The sequence below is a fragment of the Zeus faber genome (assembly GCF_960531495.2).
Source record: "Zeus faber genome assembly, chromosome: 14".
NCBI classification, from domain to species: domain Eukaryota; kingdom Metazoa; phylum Chordata; class Actinopteri; order Zeiformes; family Zeidae; genus Zeus; species Zeus faber.
Genome location: NC_137200.1, coordinates 6,892,517 through 6,910,125, shown reverse-complemented (window position 1 = coordinate 6,910,125; position 17,609 = coordinate 6,892,517). Strand labels below are relative to the sequence as shown.

Below are 17,609 nucleotides of genomic sequence, written 5' to 3'. Positions count from 1 at the left end.
TTAGAAACCGCACATCCACAGAGTGTACTAGGTGCACTTTGAAATAACATGGCAGTAAAGTTAAAAGTTAGAAATCTATCTCCATCTCCCACCTGTTGACAATGAAAGTGATAACGTGGTTGTGGCTGGAATGTGTTTTCATGTTTTTCTTACGTTGGACAGATTTGGGTATGGATGATGAAGGAGATGACGACCCAGTTCCACTCCCCAATGTGAACGCTGCCATCCTCAAGAAGGTAAATCGCATAACATTACTAATTCTTAAATACACACAAACCAGATGATATTTGCTTCGGCGCTATGTAAAATGTTGGTGTTGTTTGCCATATTGGACTTCTGGTTCCACTTTATTTGGATAATCCCGTGTTGATACTCAACTCAGTAAAAACAGACTTGACTTACAATTGAGTTAAAGTTAAAAATTGGTACCAGCTTGGCCAATGTCAATAGGAAAACTATCACTTTTAGATTTCTGTTTATGAATAGACTACTAGATAATTTGACCTCAATTTGCTTCATCGAACACACATAGTTGTAACCTTTTTTACAGCAGCGGTATTCCCTCGCTCTGTTAAGTCACGAAGTGAGAAGCGATTTGCATAACCAGGGTTGGTGATTAATATGCAAAAAACTATATTAACCTGTTTAGAATTTTAATGCAGCATATTTGTCTTTGGACAAATATTCAGATTTTGTTCTGTTCTTTGAGTCAGTAATTTCCCACCTTTGGTTAACACTGTGGAACTTTGACCCCATGACATAGCATTGCTGCCAGGCTCAGATAGTAAATATTGTGTGGATAGAGTATTCTTATTTCATTTCACTACAAAATGGAAAATTGAAGGAGATATTGATTTGAAGGCAGGGAAGTTTGAGACGCCTGTTTTGATGGCCAACAAAACTATTGATGATGCCATCACAAGCCCCTTTTCTACAGCCTGTTCAGGGCGGGAGTGTTGGACCATTATTCTGCCTCGCCGTTCTGTGTAAAAGGTACAAACACAGATTGATGTGTGAAATTCTGGGCCAGTACCAACGTTTTTATTTATTTAATTTGATTTTGCTGTTATTTACTCCCCCTTTGTGCCAGGAAAGCAAAGAAATCCCCATTATAAAAAAAATAACCGAACTGTTAAGTCTTTCAGCCCTTCATCACACTGTCTTTGAATTGGCACAAATTCAATCATACAAATGTATGAAACAAACTTTAATAAAACGTTATGTCACATGACAAAGATTATTTCTGTAAAACAATTACTATTTTAAAAGCCTTTTTAGCCTGCTCAATGAGAAGAATTTTTCAGTTACTTACATAGCCCGACAAAAAATACTTTTGGGAAGCATAAATTAAATTAAGTGTCAAAGTGATGAGAAAAGGAATAACATTAAAGTCATCAAAGTTAAAATAATTTAACTTTTTGCAATCCTCCACAACAGTATTAGAGCCAGATGTGACATAGCTACCTTACAGACATGGAGAAAGCGAGGAGCTGGCTTTGCTACCTATGTCTGCCTTAGTGATGGGAATTAGGGCGCTTTGAAGGCAACCGGATCTTATCTCTACCTATGTTTTTTTATGGTTTTATTTTTTCCAGATAGGTTATACATCACACTAAAGGCCGGCGCTGTTGTGTTACACGTCATGCCTCTGAGTCCGGAAAGCTGGCAAGCGAACTAAATTTGCACACAGGGTTGCATTATGCCACCTTATTTGGTTCTGTGTAATAAAAGCAAAGCTGCCATATTGACGTGTATTCTTGACGGCAGTATTGCAGGATCTCTGTATAGAAGCGGTAACTAGCACACCAGGTGAAGCCTGTTTTTACTTCTGGTTTGTAAACCAGTTCAAACTACAATATTTTAACACAGACAGCAAGTAATGATGTTGGCAAAGGAGGAGCAGGGCCAGACCTCCATGAATCTGAAGGGTGTTCTCCAAAAATGGAGAACTCTAAATCATAGGCGAAGCTGCATTTTATTTTTTTATTTTCCTCTCGGAAAAGGTCTTAAAAATTAATTTGTGTCTGCCTGCAGATCCCTGATTGTGTTGCTTTTTTCTGGTGTCTCTCAGGTGATCCAGTGGTGCACTCATCATAAAGACGACCCTCCTCCTCCCGAGGATGATGAGAACAAGGAGAAGAGGACGGACGACATTCCAGTGTGGGACCAAGAGTTCCTCAAAGTCGACCAAGGCACCTTGTTTGAGCTCATTCTGGTACGTGCTCTCTACCGCTTGACCTCTCTCTCCAATTCCTCATCCCGTCAGTCAAATTTTAGTTAAACTCAGTGTCGTTTAGTGTATTGCCGTTTAGTGCACGCACCATAAATGCCGCATTGCGGCGCTTGTGACAGTGCCGCAATGCCGATTCGAGGGCGCACACGTTCCATCTGCACGTTCCATCCATGTGTGACCAAAGATTTGGACTATTCTGTACCTTCGGACATTTTGCATGAAATCGAGACTATATATAAAAATCCTTTACTGACTACAATAGATATACATAATGCTGAAGGTCGGGAACCCGTCAGTAGACTGAGATTCTTCAAGTCGAGCAGTTTTTGTTAGGATAGCATAGAGGGGGGGTGATTGCGGAGAAAGTGTCCCCATAAGCACAGGTTTCGTTCCATAAGGAGACACAAAATAATAACACACTGTTATGGCGCACCGATCGCGGGCACCTGATCACTGGCACGTGCGTAGTCTGTACCGTCAGAGGGAGACAGGTGGGCGAAATGCGCCCCCATTGTTCCTTCTCCGCACCCGCCTCGGGATGGTTCCCTTGGCGGCCGCCTATCTTGTCTATAGGAAGAGCTGAGCTGGCCTGGCCTGCTTCCTCAGACTTTGATTAAGAAAGCACTTGTCAATGAATTTGGAGAGGAGAAAGCAATTTGGTTGACAAGGAATCTTTTCCCCCTCCGATGTTGAACCCTGCAAACATCCTGATATTTAATCAAATGACCATCCAAGACCAGGCTGAGTTTCAACAACTCCGTTTTCTGTTACCGGGACAACCCTCATGGTTATCAAAAAAAGAAAACCTGATTCCTATTTTTTGCATATGGGCCTTTCGGCAGTATCAGAATTGTGTTGGGCAGCCTCCAACACTATCCTGGGTCTACTCGCTTTAGATTCTTATTGGTTGATTTTCAATACATGATTGGATCCCACTTTGTTCCCATGTGGAAAGGGCTTTTAATTTAAAGCAAAAGGCCTCAGCTTCTCTATCTCCAAATCTACTAGAGATTTTGATGCTGTCCTCATTTTGTACTTGACCCGTGATTATGTTTATGAAAGAAATAATAATAATCTGATTTCACCTTCGCCAGAAACTTTTCTCCACCTCCAAGAGTGCTCAAATTCATTCCATCCCAAACTCAAACTGTGTTTGTTGGCTGATGTGATCTTATGGCTCTGACCGCTGGACTGCCAGAATATTTTCACTGATTAATGAATTTGATGATGATGATGATGATTGCGGAGGGGGTGTATCTTTGTGACTGAGCAGTGGCGGCTTCCGGGATTGGGCAACGTGTTTATTTTCACTGGCGATGGAGATGGGCAAACAGACTCCTGTACAGCCCTCAGAAATGGAAACCTGACCACGAGTTCTGAACGTCAACACGCTCACACACTCACTGGTGGCACTGATGTAAACTTAAAAAGGATGGGTGTCATGTTCCTGACTTTAGATCCAGAGTGGTCAGTGGGTGGAAGCACATGTTTTAATAAGCATCATGGGTATCGTATCGCCAGCTTTTTAGAGACGCCTCCTGTGAGGTGTGCACGTGTGTTTGGCCCACACGGACTCATTGGGTGATTTGAGAGCACAAGTGGTGTTTTTATATCAAGTTATATCTTAAATGTTTTTATGGCTGCGTTACTGTCAAATAATGCAGATTTCTGAACTTCAAAGAAGGTTCGTGGACTACATATTTCACTCAGCGTCAAAATATCCACATTAATCATGATTGTTCTTCTTCTTGTAAATATCTTATGAAAACAAAATATCTCTCTCTCTCTCTCTCGGTATCTCACCAAAAATAATGGAATATTCCACCTTTTTTTTTTTCGATGGTTAGATACGGTTAGTAAGTAAATTTTATTCATAAAGCACCTTTAATAAGCAGATTTACAAGCTTCTGTACGATAGACATTGAAGAAAATAAAAATGGTAAATAGAAAGTAAGAAACAGAAATATAGAAAGTAACAATATTAAAATGTAAAACAATTGCACTGAAAGAAAAACAGACATTACCAGACTAAGTGCTCACGATAGAGGTGAGGCCTTAACAGCCTCTTAAAGATCTCTAATGATCCTCCTTTAAAAAAAATAATAATAATGGAGCCAAGACACAGAAGAGCAACTCAGGGTGGTGAACAGTGCATTACAATAATGAAGAAGGGAGGCAGCGAAAGCAAGAACGACTTTTTCCTGGCCGTGAAAGGAAAGTGTGAATTGATTTTGGTAGTCTTTTTTTTTTTTTTAGTTTAAAGAAACAGGATTGAGCCACTTTCTTTACATGCAACTCAAAGTCCATGTGTTGGTCAAAGAAGACTCCAAGGGTTTTTTGAGGCTCGCTTGACATTGGCTCCCAAAGGACCAATACACTGCTGTACTTTATCAAAAAGCCTCTCTGGTCCTATGGAAAGGACTTAGGTTTTGTCAGGGTTAAGCTGGAGGAAGTTAAATGACATCCAGTCCTTGATGGCTGTTAAGCAGTCATGCAACGTAGAGAACATGCTACGGTCATTTAGTTTGAGTGAGAAGTACAGTTGGGTATCGTCTGCACATTGATAGATGATAAGTTCCCCTTAAATGACTAATTAAGAGACCAACGGGAAAGAAGAATAGGACCAAGGATTGAACGTTGGGGCACGCCACACGTCAGCGGAGCTGATGAGGAGACAGTTATTAACAGCCACAGAAAAACTGTCTGACAAGCAGGAGGTAGACCAGTCAAGAGAGGTAAACCACTCCTTAGCCTACTAAGGAGGGTTAGGGTTCTCAATGGCGTCAAAGCTGCACTCAGGTTTTTTACATTTTAAAGTGAATTGATAAATTGTGACGGTCCTGCCTCCTTTTCTTTCCGTTCAGGCAGCGAACTATCTGGACATCAAAGGCCTTCTAGACGTCACCTGCAAGACGGTGGCCAACATGATCAAGGGCAAAACCCCGGAGGAGATCAGGAAGACGTTCAACATCAAAAACGACTTCACAGAAGAAGAGGAAGCCCAGGTATCCTCTCACCCCTATCTCTCCCCTCTTTCTCACTCCAACCCCTTCCTCGCCACGTACTCCATGCTACACTCTACACCCAACATGCTGCACACTACATCTGACATGCTAGGTGCTTCATACTACATCCTTAACACGAGGCTTGGGGCGATCGTGCAAAATTCCAATCGCCGAACGTTGGGTCAGCGATATACGACTTTATCGGGGCGTGCGTGTGTGTGCAGTGGGGTGCGCGCCCGCACATAGAACGTTATGTTATGTAATTCGGCAAATGCGGTCTCCACCTTCCAGGCGTGCAGGATTATTTACAAGTAAAATACTTACACAAAAACATCCAGTTTTTACAAAATTAAATCTAAAAGCACCGGGTAGACCTGCGTCCCCATTGTCCAAACTTGGGATGCAGGTTTTTTGGAGCAGTACGGAGTAAGGACTTGGACGGTCCCTTTACTCAGATGTGTTTAAAAAAATTGGTTTCATACATGTAGGACACAAACAAATAGATCTAAAATAAAAAGACAGGCACGGGAGCCAGCGCACACCGCTGTCTGGAGGAGAAAGAAACAACTCCGCTCTGATTCGTTGAGTTAGATTTATGTTTTTTTCATTTTCCATACGTGTTAGAAACTAAGGAAATCAAATAAATCAAAATCTTTCTCCGTGAGATTATATATTACTATGTTGTAATCACAAGATTTGCATATTGAGCGGCAGGTATGTGCGAGGGGGTGCTTACCTCATGGACCCCACAGTGCCCTTCTTATCATGCACACTTTTTTATTGTTATTAATTAATTAGCAAATTAATTTATTGATGGGTGTCGAGGTTGTGGATTGTCTGGGCAAGCTATAGTCATGAGGAATTCCTTATGAACCTCAGCACACCTGCAATGTGCACACAGCAGCTCTGCTGTGCTCCTCCGTTTGCCCAGAGTGGCAAAATGCCTCGAACCGAAGCTGGGGGTCCATGTGCCTGTTCTTTCTTTGAGCACCTGCCCGTCACAGTCTCTGTACGGGACTGTAGAGGGGCAGTGAGACCCCATCACCAGTGGTTACTGGACAGCTCTGAGCGGAGAGGAGGAGCCGCCATCCCCTCTCTCTCCGCTCCAGTTTCAGAACGCGATAAACTGCACTTCCCCTGTTTCAATTCTCAAAATGTTCTGGAGGATTATAAAAAGAAAACTTCATCAATCGCGATCGATGGAGTTGATCGGCGATTTAATCCTAAATCGGCCAAAGCCTCCTACACACTACATACATGTGCATACCTCAGTGTGTGAATATAAAGACTGTCTTCTCGGACTTACATTCTCACACCGCTCCAATTACTCTCGCCACTTTTTGGGTTGATAACTTTTCCAGTTCCTTGCTCTCGCAATGCATTGTGGGATATGCATGCCAGCGTTTTGTGCAGTGTTTACATACTAGGATAAATCAGTGGATGTAGTATGACGTCATCCTTGTACTTTTAACATACTAGTTGAGCATACTTTGGTCTTCCAACATCGATCTTTTCCTGACTTCATGATGCATCGCTGTTGTTGTTGATTGGTTACCGTGGCGTTTGGCCCCGCCCCCTCTTGTGCGCAGGTACGCAAAGAAAACCAGTGGTGTGAAGAGAAGTGAGCAGAGAGGAAGCAGCCGACACTACCACACTGAAGATGGGATTGTTTCATTTCCCTGGTTGCACTGGCGCTGTTCATACTTGTTAATATTTACATCGTGTATTTAGAGCCCCCACCATCCCCACTCAGTTTCCCCCCCCGCACCCCCCATAGCATGAAGATTTGAACTTCTTTGTGTGCTGGAAATAATTTAAATCGAAAAAACAGCTTCTTTTTTTTCCCTCCCTGTTGCCATTTCTCTTCCTGTGTGTTCACACAAACATTTGTTTAAGTTGTAATCGCATCATCAACCTTCTCAGACATCGACAACGCATTTCTCAATAATATTTAAAAAAAAAAAAAAAAAAAAAAAAATTCTGGTTGTCTTTTTTTACTGGACATTCACCAGTCACCGGATTGAATAAAATGGCTTGTTTTGTTTTTGACAACTGAAGTTTTGATTCCGTTACCGTTCTGTCTGAATCTGGATTTTGTATGTGATAGGACGAGCTTTTCGTGGGAAATTTTTCAGTTTGCAGTTGCAGCTTGTGCAGAACGCTCTGTGGATGAGAAGTTCTTCTCCGATGTCCACTGTGTGGCGCGATGCACCGTTTGGTAATTCTCATTCCTATTTATGCTGTGTTGACCTTGGAAATTTTGGACGGTTTGCTATGTAGATGGCAATTTGAATTATCAACCCTGTTACAGAAATAAATGATATGAACCGAGTTATTTGTGTCATTCTGGTTAAATGTCCTCAGTGTTCAAGCAGAGGTCCAGTCTCAATCCCTTCCGGTTTCTGAGAGGGGCCTGGGTGCAGACATCCACAGGAAGCACGTCCGCAGGTTGAAGGAAATCGCGTCATGTCAGCAGTGGAAGTTTCCGCGAACGGAAGGAAGGATCCTTTTAAAACGTTTTTTTCCAAGGTTTTATTCAATGGTGTCTATCCAACTTTTAACGTCAGAGAATCCAGCGAGCGCAGGCATACCCATATGGACAAAATGAACTCGAAAATGTCAACTGGCTTAAAGCATATACTTAAAATTAACATTTAAACAAATATTTAAAAGCTAATTTTATCTAATTGCTAGATTGACTTTCTATTCTATTGCTGGTTAGATTCACTTTTATAATATTGTATTCATATAATTGTTAGCTTTTCTTCTGGAGCTGGGCACCAACGAATTTCATTGTTATAGGCCACTGTGTATGTGACAATAACACTTGATTTGAATATTCTAGAATGTTCAGCGTTCACCCGCCAATCTCACCATAAATATCTGTGGGAAACTATTAGTATAAATATTTTGCTTATCAATGCATTCAATAGTGTGTGTGGATCTTCCAAAAAGCACAGCAGAATGCAAGGGAGTTTGGGAAATGTAGCAAGTAGGTATTACACAACATGATTGTATATACAAAAGTCAACTGTTTGCAATGTAAAGCAGAACGCTTGGAGGCCCTGGCCCACTCCACCAGCTTCTCCATCGCTCCAGCAGCCGCTCCATCGCTCCACCAACTTCTCCATCGCTGCGCCACAAGCTGGTCCATCGCTCCACCAGCCTCTCCATCGCTCCACCAGCTTCTTTATCTCTGCTCCACCAGCCTGTCCATCGCTCCACCAGCTGGAAATATAATTTGGTGCCGGGCCAGCAGAGAGCTTTGTAAACCATCATCGATATTAGTGGATAAGTAATAGTGTACTTGTTTGTAAACTATTGAAGACCTTTACTGTGAAATGGGAGGTTATTGAAGGGTTATGTGGTCAGTCTTTTTACCCCTCTGGAAAAAAGTGCACTATCTAGGACGATACAAGAAACGATTGGATCACTTGCTTCATGCATTAACGTGGGGTTCAATCCCCAGCTCCTCCTGGTAGTGTGCCGATGTGTCCTTGAGCAAGACACTTAACGCCCTAACTGCTCCCTGGGCGCCGCTACATGGCAGCCCACTGCTCCTAGGTACGTCAGTTACTAGGATGGTAAAATGCAGAGAAATGCATTTCGTTGCCAAAGTACTTGCGCATTGACAATGGTTTAAACTAATCTTAACCTGGAAGAGAAAAAAATATTAACAGCGAGTTGTAGTTATGGCTTGAATTGCGGGGGTCTGACCCCCTTAATAACAACTTGCTCGTTATTAGGGGCGTCGAAAGAGAGGTTTCGGGCGCAACATTTATACCTTTACATTATACCTTACGTTTATATCCTCCTTACCTGCAGCCGAGAACATTACAATATATTTCCCATATTCGTGCCTGTAATACGGTTGCAGACACCCCTAATGGGGGCCCTACCATTTCGGCTCACATCACAACCATCTTTTTTCCCCCCAAGCAAAGCAAATGAAAACCGTGTGTTTTTGGAGGTTTATTTCTGTTCTGAGGTGTGAACTTGGGTAACACTTTAAATGACATTCATCCTTTGAATGCCTCAATTGCTGGGGTCAGTTTGACCGCAAACATCGATGACGTCTGTTTGTTTCTAACGGTTCATTTGTATTTTGACAGGATGAGGAGGATGCAGTTAAAGTGCTGAGTTCACCAGTAGCTCACAGGCTCTTCCAGGACCTGTTCACATTGTTCAATAAGTTGTTTGTACGAAATTGTTTGACAAATTAATTTGATTTAAACGTTACATAAAACATTTAAAATAATTGTCGACTTTTAAAAGACTAAATTGAAGATTAACTTCATATTTGCCCCTTTTTTTTTTGGGTCAACTTTTTAAATATATTTCCAATGAATATACTTTGGATTTCGGCTCTACGCACATGCGCAATGCAGATGTCCACGCAAACTTCCGCTGCGGACGTGACGTCATTTCCTTCCACCCTCGGACGTACCTCCTGCGGGTGGCCGCCATTTTGTCTGCATCCAGGTGCCGTTGGCCTGTTCTTCTCGTACCCACGACACACTGGGTGTCACTTTAAAAAAGATATATATTTTTTTAAATGCAATGAATGTAGGATGGAGATATGTTCATGACACATTTAATACATAAAACAAAAAGTATAACATCAGAGGCAGAAGTCGTTCCACGTATAAAATACAAGTCATTTTTAGGGTTTACTCGCCGAGCCACCGTTTCTAACCCAAGGCTGCTCCCGCTGTACAGATAAACCTGCACGGACGCCGCAAGCAGAACAGTAAATTAAAGCTTTGGGTTTTCCTGTACATGTATATTTGGCACACTAAAATCGAAACATGCACAAGTTGACTGAACACTTTGTTCAAATGCTGCTCCAGTCGACCGAAAAGAATGTCAACCTCTGCAAGACCAACACATAAAAATGAACGTATTGCTTTTTTAAATGGTGTTAACTAAAAAATGAGTATACCAAAACATTTTTTTTTTCAAATGGACATTTCCTCTCTTTTTATACATAAACATATAAAAGTTTAATAATAGATAAGGAGCTCCCGACATTTATAAAACTTTACAACACATTGAAATAAAATAGTACCAATTTGGTCTTAGATTAGTTTACAGAACTGCAGAATTTTCAGTCATATGTAACAGCCAAAAGACTTTGACAAAAACCCTTTTTTTTCTCTCTCAAGAGGGCAAACAGCAAAAAGAACACAAGGAAAAGTTGAAATCCAACTTTTCTTTAAATGGTTGATCTATCGGGACATCGACAGCCCGGAAGTGCCTAAAGCAATTAAAAAGAATTAATTTATGGAAGATGTTCACACGCTGCCATAACCGTCTGTTCGAGCTTGCAATCCTGATTTCATGTCAATACTGACCAAGATATGACTTATCTCCATAAAAGGTTGCCAGCAAGTTTTTATTTTTATTTTTTCCTTTTTGCAAAAGTTGATTGAAATTGATTGTCGTAATGCCCATCAGGTCAGCTGGGTGCGTCCCAGTTGCAAGGCTACTGGCCCTGCTTGGAAACCGTGTTTAGGAGCCTGTATGGTCAAAAGGGTGCCACGGTTGCCATGGTGACAATAATCAAGCCGGTCGTGTAGCTTATTCCTAAATTTACTATCTGTGTTATGGGACATTGTGTGCTGAGCAATGACATGGAGCAATGTTTCCATCCAATTCCTTTCCTGTTCCTTTAACCTTTATTTAGCCAGGAAGGTCTCATTGACACAAGGAGTGTCATTTACAAGAGAGTCCTGATAACACTGACTTTTACAAATGTTGTTTTTATTTTACCAAATTAAGGACGCTAACGAGGATGTGATGTGTGCTTTGCTACTGTGATGAGGCGGTCGAGACCTTGCAAGTAAGACAGACCCAGTGCATTACCGACTTCTCTCAAAATGGCCGCAGTGTGGCGGTGATGATGATGATGATGATGATGATGATGATGTGCTGACAGTCAGGCTGCTGGATTACGCTGTCATTTGGTCTCTGCTCTTTGTCTTCCTCCCGGTGCATCCGTTTGGTCTAAGCGGTCACGGAGTGAGATGATGGTGCTTGTTTCTGGCTTTTCAGTGTCAGAAGGCGGGGGGGTGGGGGCCGGTAATTATTTAATCACTGCATCACGTTGTTGAACAGACAGAACAGAGGTGAGTTGCAGAGAATGTATTGATGCCAATCGAGCTCCTCCCCAGCCATTAATCCTGTCGTTATTCCAGACCCACGAGGGTCAAGACGGTCTCCATGGCTCTACAGGTGTGTGTGCGTGTGTGTCTGTGTGTGTGTGTGTGGGGGGGGGGGGGCGTGTCACAGGTCACATCTGAAGCTCCACAGGCGCACGGAGCGGATGCCACGCCCCCCTTTGGGCCAGCATGGCAGCACGCTAGCGTGGATGCGCGCGTGCGTCGGCTTGTGTCCGGCGGAAGTGTGTGGGTGCGCGTGGGCGCCCTTGGCCAGCGGGAGGGGGCGGGGCGAGGTGCGTGGAGGGTGTGGTGGGCGGGGGGGAGCAGGCCGGGGAGGGCTGGCGGGGGTTGGGGGAGGCGAAGGGGGGGGACGGGGGGGAGTGGGGAGAGTCTATAGCACTTCCATCTGAAGAAGCTGGGCTGGAGCAGCCTCCTCCTTGAAGGTAGCGAACGCACTTCTTTTTCCTCCTAGGGACAGTCAAGAGAGTTATCTGTGAATAAAGCGCGGATGTAAAAGGTCACCAGGGGTCAACTGCCAAGCACACATGAGTTTAAATAAAGGTCTAACAGCGCTACGAGGGTTAATGCAGTTTGACAATGTAATAACACACAAGCTGTGTCAATATGTTAGTTCTCAGGGCCGAGACAAACCTTTGAAAGCACGTGAACTCAAACGTCTGCTGTGGAGGTGATACACCTGGCTGCCACCAGAGGGCAGTAGAGGAGGGCAGTAGAGGACACATCTGATCTGACATCCGCAATAATCACAAACATGTTGACTGTTGAGGAATGTGTCATTTTGTACTTATTGTACCAGAGAAAAATGAAATAATAGAGGTTGGGGTGCCGGGAGCACGTCTCTTAAAATAGATGTGTCACCGAACATGCTCCACCTCTCACCAGGGAGTCAGCTGCCATGATGACAGGAAGATTAATACAATTAAAAATGAATACAAATATAAGGGATATAATGTATGAGAGATGTGGGCGGCTCCTGCAGTCCTGTTGTTGCTACAGCGCTCCCAGCTGCAGCACCTGGTGCTGCAACTGGAGCTTGCGCCGCGTTAAGGATTTCCAAGATTCAAGATTCAGGTGACAGGTGACATTCTTAATGCGATGGCCTGCGAAAGCAACCCAGCACAGCCCAGCTCAGCTGCGTGAGTTACGTGAGGTTTGTTTCGGCCCCACGGCTTTATAGAAGATTTTATATTTTGAGACTCGTGGATCTAGATCTTGTGAAGGAAACAAGGGAAAAAGAGGAGGTTGAGGAGGTGAACCTGATGTGATTTCACTTTGCAGTGAGTTTCATCACAATACGGTTCTCAAAAAGAGCCAGAAAATCACCCTGTGTCCTCCAACAGCCACATGCTTGATAAAGGAACCGCTCTCTGCTCTCCCTGCATCTCTTCAGCGTTTGTGAACGAGAACAACAAACCCTGTGTTGGCATAAATATATATTTCTTTTTTTTCTCCTGAAACCCCAGATAAGAGAACAATATCAAATTGTTCTCTTATCTTATTTACATTTCCAGAACTATCTTAATGACCTGTTGAATTATGCTATAAAATGATGAGCTTCACAGCTTCACTGTTCGCAGCGTTCAGCATCAAAACAAGACGCTGGCATCGTCACCAGAATGAGTCACCGGGTCTAACCACCGTGCCCAGAGCAGACGGAGGAAGAGAGAGAAAGTGATTTTTAAATGTCAGAGTTGATCTTCAAAAGGCCGCTGTGCTGCACATCCACATTTGTGCTCAACTAAAAGTGGAAGTACTTGCATAATACATAAAGTATTAAAAGTAAAAGTGCTTCATATCTGCCGTCGTGATACAACAGAGTCCATAATACTTTGTAAAATGCTACTGGAGCCTTTTTTCCTGCAGATTGTGATTACATTTACAAAATATAACATACGATATGTATAAGATAGGATATGTTGTATACAAATATAATTCCAGATTAAAAAAAAAAATGTAAGTAACCTGGCCCTGTTGAAAATGTAGTAGAGTAAAAATAGAAATTTGCTTTGAAACGTAGTGGAGTAAAAGTCGAAAGTCTCCTCAACAAGTAGGGAGTATGTGTGTTTAAATGTGGTGAGGAGGATTTGCTATAACCACATACACCCTACTCTTTCTTTTCTCCAACTTGCGCACGCACAGAGGTGGTTTCCATGATGTGATGACGGGAGGCCGGTGTGGTGAGATGGAGGCTTTGCTGCTCTGGGTATGTCTAGTGTTTGTAGAAGCTTCTGGAAACAGAAGCAGGTCTGATGCAGACTCCTGAAGGTGTTTCACCGCGGTTCAGAGAGCTCTGAGGCGCATCAGTGTGTCTCAAATAAAGAGTCTGATATTAGGTGGACTCAAACTCAAACAAAACTCCAATAACAACATGAATCATTCTCCTACAGAAATAAAGCTTTTTTTTTTAAATTTACTTTGCCCTCACGACAATACGCAGAATGTAACACAGCGTAATGCAGAAAACAAAATGCATTGTAAGGGTCGTAGATGGGTAACATATTAAGACCACTGTCCAATCAGAGACAAAAGGACACATGCGTTTAAAAAAAAGACTTGATAAATGAGGCATAACTTGCGGAGCTAGTTCTGTCAGACAACTTGATGGCGCCACGCGCTGCCACGCCCTTATACGGAGTAAACCCTACAAATGACTTGTTCATTTTATACGTGGAACAACTTCCGGGGAGTGATGTCACTATGAGCTCACCACTGACTGTAGACAGGCATTTCTTCAAGCACTCTCTCACTCTCGCTCACTAAAAATAGAGTTACTAAAGCTTCGCCCCCCTCGCTTCCTACATTCAAACCGAGTTTCCAATCCCAGTAACGACGACGAATGGAATCCCAATAAAGTTAAAACCATCAGCAGCCGGCAGGGTAGCGGTGTTAGCGGTAAGAGGGCATGCAGAGCAGAAGAGGCGGACACAAACAGACGGATGGACGGAGGGATGGATGGTGCGCTAGGTGGCGGCAGCGTGCAGTTCTGGTACACACCTGCAGGGACCGCACCAGTCCGTTTGTTGGTTGAGGCCGAAGCGAGCCCGGCATTTCTTAGGCGAGCCCGGGTCTGGGCACAAGGCACGGCATGCAGAGAGAGAGAGAAAGGGAGGGAGAGAGAGCGAGCAGAAAGAAGGATGGAGAAACACAAAAAGAAATGGAGGGTTGGGGACAAGAGAGGACGGAGATGAAGAGTGGAGGGCAGAAAAAGAGGAGGAGGGGAAAGAAGCAGCAAACCACAAGTGGATACAGGGAGGGATGGAAAGCAGATGGGGAGGACAGAGGGAATGAGAGAGGGATGACATAAGGTGAAGAGAAGTGAGAGGAGGAGAGTGGAGGATGAGAGAAACAAAATAGTAGATAGAGAAAGCAAGTAAAGGGTGTGAAGAGAGAGAGAGAGAGAGAGAGAAATGACGGCAGAGGTTAAACAAAAGAAAGAAAAGAGAAGAGAAGCTTTTCAGGGCAGCGGCATCGACCAAGCTGTCCAATCAGAGACATGGAAACTGTTAGTGGCCAAAGTGCAGCACATTGAAACATCAACAGTCAGAACGGCAGCCTGACCCGTTACCGTGGAAACAGCCTGTTAAAACAGAGACGGTTGGAGAGAGAGAGAGAGAGAGGGAGAGGGAGAGGGAGAGGGAGAGGGAGAGAGTGAGAGAGAGAGAGAGAGAGCTCAAGGGCAGCCATGCTTTCATACTCTGTTAGTAAGGGACTTGTGGTGTTTTATGGAGTTTCCCACTCCTATAGTCATAAACTGATACCTAAATGTATTTTTTTTTTTTGTTAAAGATTTTGAGATTTCTATTGTGAATAAGTTATTTGTTTGTCAACCTTTTTAAAATGTCAGATAAGCTTTAGCATTACCACTCATCGGTCAAATGGCGGCAAATCCAAAAAAAAACATGATGAATGGCCATATCAAAATTGGGAAAATCTCTGTACAGTAAAAATATATATATTGTTGACTTTTGGCCCAAAAGTCATTGTTGCATGTTACTTATATATAATAATATTCAAGCAGAAATTAAGATTGCCAGCATTAGAAACTAACATCCAATCACTGAATCGGTTTCATAAATGAGTTCATCATTATGTGAGCTCCAGTTGGGGTATTTTAGTACATTTCGTTATATAAAGCATCCAGAGATGCCAAATGTTAACAAACATATTTTATGTCATAGTATTATGTATTTTTGAAGTTGACAAAGATGTGTAAATCTGACATTAGTATGCTGTGTGAATCGAATGCTCTTCTTATTATCACAGAGTAGGCACTGACTGCCCTGCCTTCCCTGACCGCCCTGACCAGACCTGCCAACGTTGGGGAAACATTTTGACTACCACAGCAGTGTAACAGGGAGTCTCCCTGGCATTTGAGTTACTGCAGCGAAATGACTCCATCAGTTATTCACACTGTAGCCGTCTTGTAACAAGGCTCATCACATCGTATGCGAGCTACTGAGGCTGACTATATAAACTGTACAAATGAATCTCATTAGGATACCCCTGAAATGCATCATCTTGTAAAGTTACCAAACATGTTTACGAACAAGAGATGCTCCGATTGCAATTTTCTTGGCCAATTCTGAGTTTAAAAAAATCGGACGCGGCAATTCTGTTTTGGCCGATTCTGATTTTCATTCAATTGTATGTTCATAATAAACATACAATAAATCACAAAATAAATCAAATGTTCTTATTTGGTCTCATGATGGGACAGCTAAAGATACTACCGCTGCAATTTTCAGTTACCGCTCACACAATGGTAAATTTGTTTATTTTGACACTGCGTGTTTATTATTCATTATTCACTATGGAACAATAATCGAACATGAAGCTGTCCCTGAGTTCCAATAAAATGGGACTGTCATCAAGTTTCAGTACAAGGAAACCTGTAACTCCCACTGAGTTTTACAATAGTAGGACCCAACACATAACTAAAATGGAAATGTCGAGTTCAAACTTCAAATAAAAGTCTACATTTTTATTATATTTTATGGTACTTGCTATTCCAAAATGAATTGTAATCATTGCAAAAAAACTCTCATTCACTGGAACTCACCGTGCATTAAACCAACTGAAACAAACGGAACGACTCGTTTTACTGAGTGTCTCGTCTCAAACTAGAGTCTAACTTTTCACCACGATCGAAGCTCATGCACCAGAGCAGACGCTCCGCTGTAGCGACAGCGACAGATACACAGTCTGCACAATTTTGGAGAATATTTATCAAATAAACAGCCGTCATTTACTTTCTTTTGCTTTCTTTTGATGACTGCCCTGGCTACGCTGCCTGCCCTGGCACGTCACTGGTGAAAGCATTATGCTTGGTCAGGGTTTTGCTAAGATGTCCAAACAACCAAAAAAATATTCTTTATCCAATTTTATCAATGAATCAATGTATAATTGATTTTAATCGTATGTTCGGACAGTGAGTGGGAAGCTATTTTTAATATTTTGAGGACTTCCACTCCTTCTCCTACGTCCCTCTACAGATGTGTGCAAAGATTTTATTATATTTTTTCTTTAAAACAATCCAAACCTGTAATTTTTTGTCTGTACAGTATCCTGCTCTTTCCAATCTTTAACCTTGGTAGCATTTTCAGGCCACGTTACAGTGGATAAGCGCTCTCCAGTCTTGGAGTTTTAAATTGTTGCTATGGCTAAACACCAAGGTGGAGGTGGTGGTGGAAGTGGAGTGTAGTTGTTGGGGTCGTTTACCTGTGTTGGAGTCCTGCTGCTTCTCTCTTTTTCGTCTCTTTTTCTTTCCCTGCGGAGTGACAAAAAAACAAACCGCTCGTGTCAGACACCAGTATGGAAAAGCACAGAGACAGTGTTCAAAATATTTAGTGTGTTTCACCATCAGGGGTTGGAAGTATTAGCCACCAGCCTACTCTAACACCAAAAAGAGGGAAGGACATACGGCAATGTGGCCATAATTTGAGTTATTTTGCCTAAATTCATAATTTCAGATTTAGTGGGTTTCCATATTGGAGTACATTTGCCTTAATGCAATATTGAATCTTACTTTTTATTTCTTGCAGGGTAGTAATCTGAATTCCATGCCAGTTTTATTTCGAAGTGCAAAACAGTGCAGCCCAAACTTAACTGACTTTAAAAGTAATTTACTCCACTCACCATTTTTTTTGCACTAAAAAATAAAGACAACAATATCTGACACGCGACACAGTG

At 42.5% G+C, this 17,609-nt stretch overlaps 2 protein-coding genes across 4 annotated transcripts in view; one reads left to right on the top strand and one right to left on the bottom strand.

Annotated features, from left to right (window-relative positions):
• Positions 1-7,569, top strand: part of skp1 (S-phase kinase-associated protein 1) — an 8,887-nt gene extending 1,318 nt beyond the window's left edge. The window contains exons 3-6 of the mRNA XM_080014443.1: positions 163-236; positions 2,072-2,215; positions 5,098-5,238; positions 6,828-7,569. Of these exons, the coding sequence (XP_079870569.1) occupies positions 163-236; positions 2,072-2,215; positions 5,098-5,238; positions 6,828-6,863 (395 nt within the window). The 3' untranslated portion in view covers positions 6,864-7,569. The remainder of the gene's footprint in view (positions 1-162; positions 237-2,071; positions 2,216-5,097; positions 5,239-6,827) is intronic.
• Positions 7,570-9,822: 2,253 nt separating this feature from the next.
• The window catches only part of tcf7 (transcription factor 7), a 68,229-nt gene continuing 60,442 nt past the window's right edge, over positions 9,823-17,609 (bottom strand). For 2 of the 3 annotated variants that reach the window (XM_080014152.1, XM_080014155.1), the window contains 2 exons: positions 17,139-17,187; positions 9,823-11,867 (listed from right to left, as the gene is read on the bottom strand). In XM_080014152.1, the coding sequence (XP_079870278.1) occupies positions 11,791-11,867; positions 17,139-17,187 (126 nt within the window). In that variant the 3' untranslated portion in view covers positions 9,823-11,790. Of the gene's footprint in view, positions 11,891-17,138; positions 17,188-17,609 lie in introns of all 3 variants that reach the window. The other variant, XM_080014153.1, reaches the window with a different exon arrangement.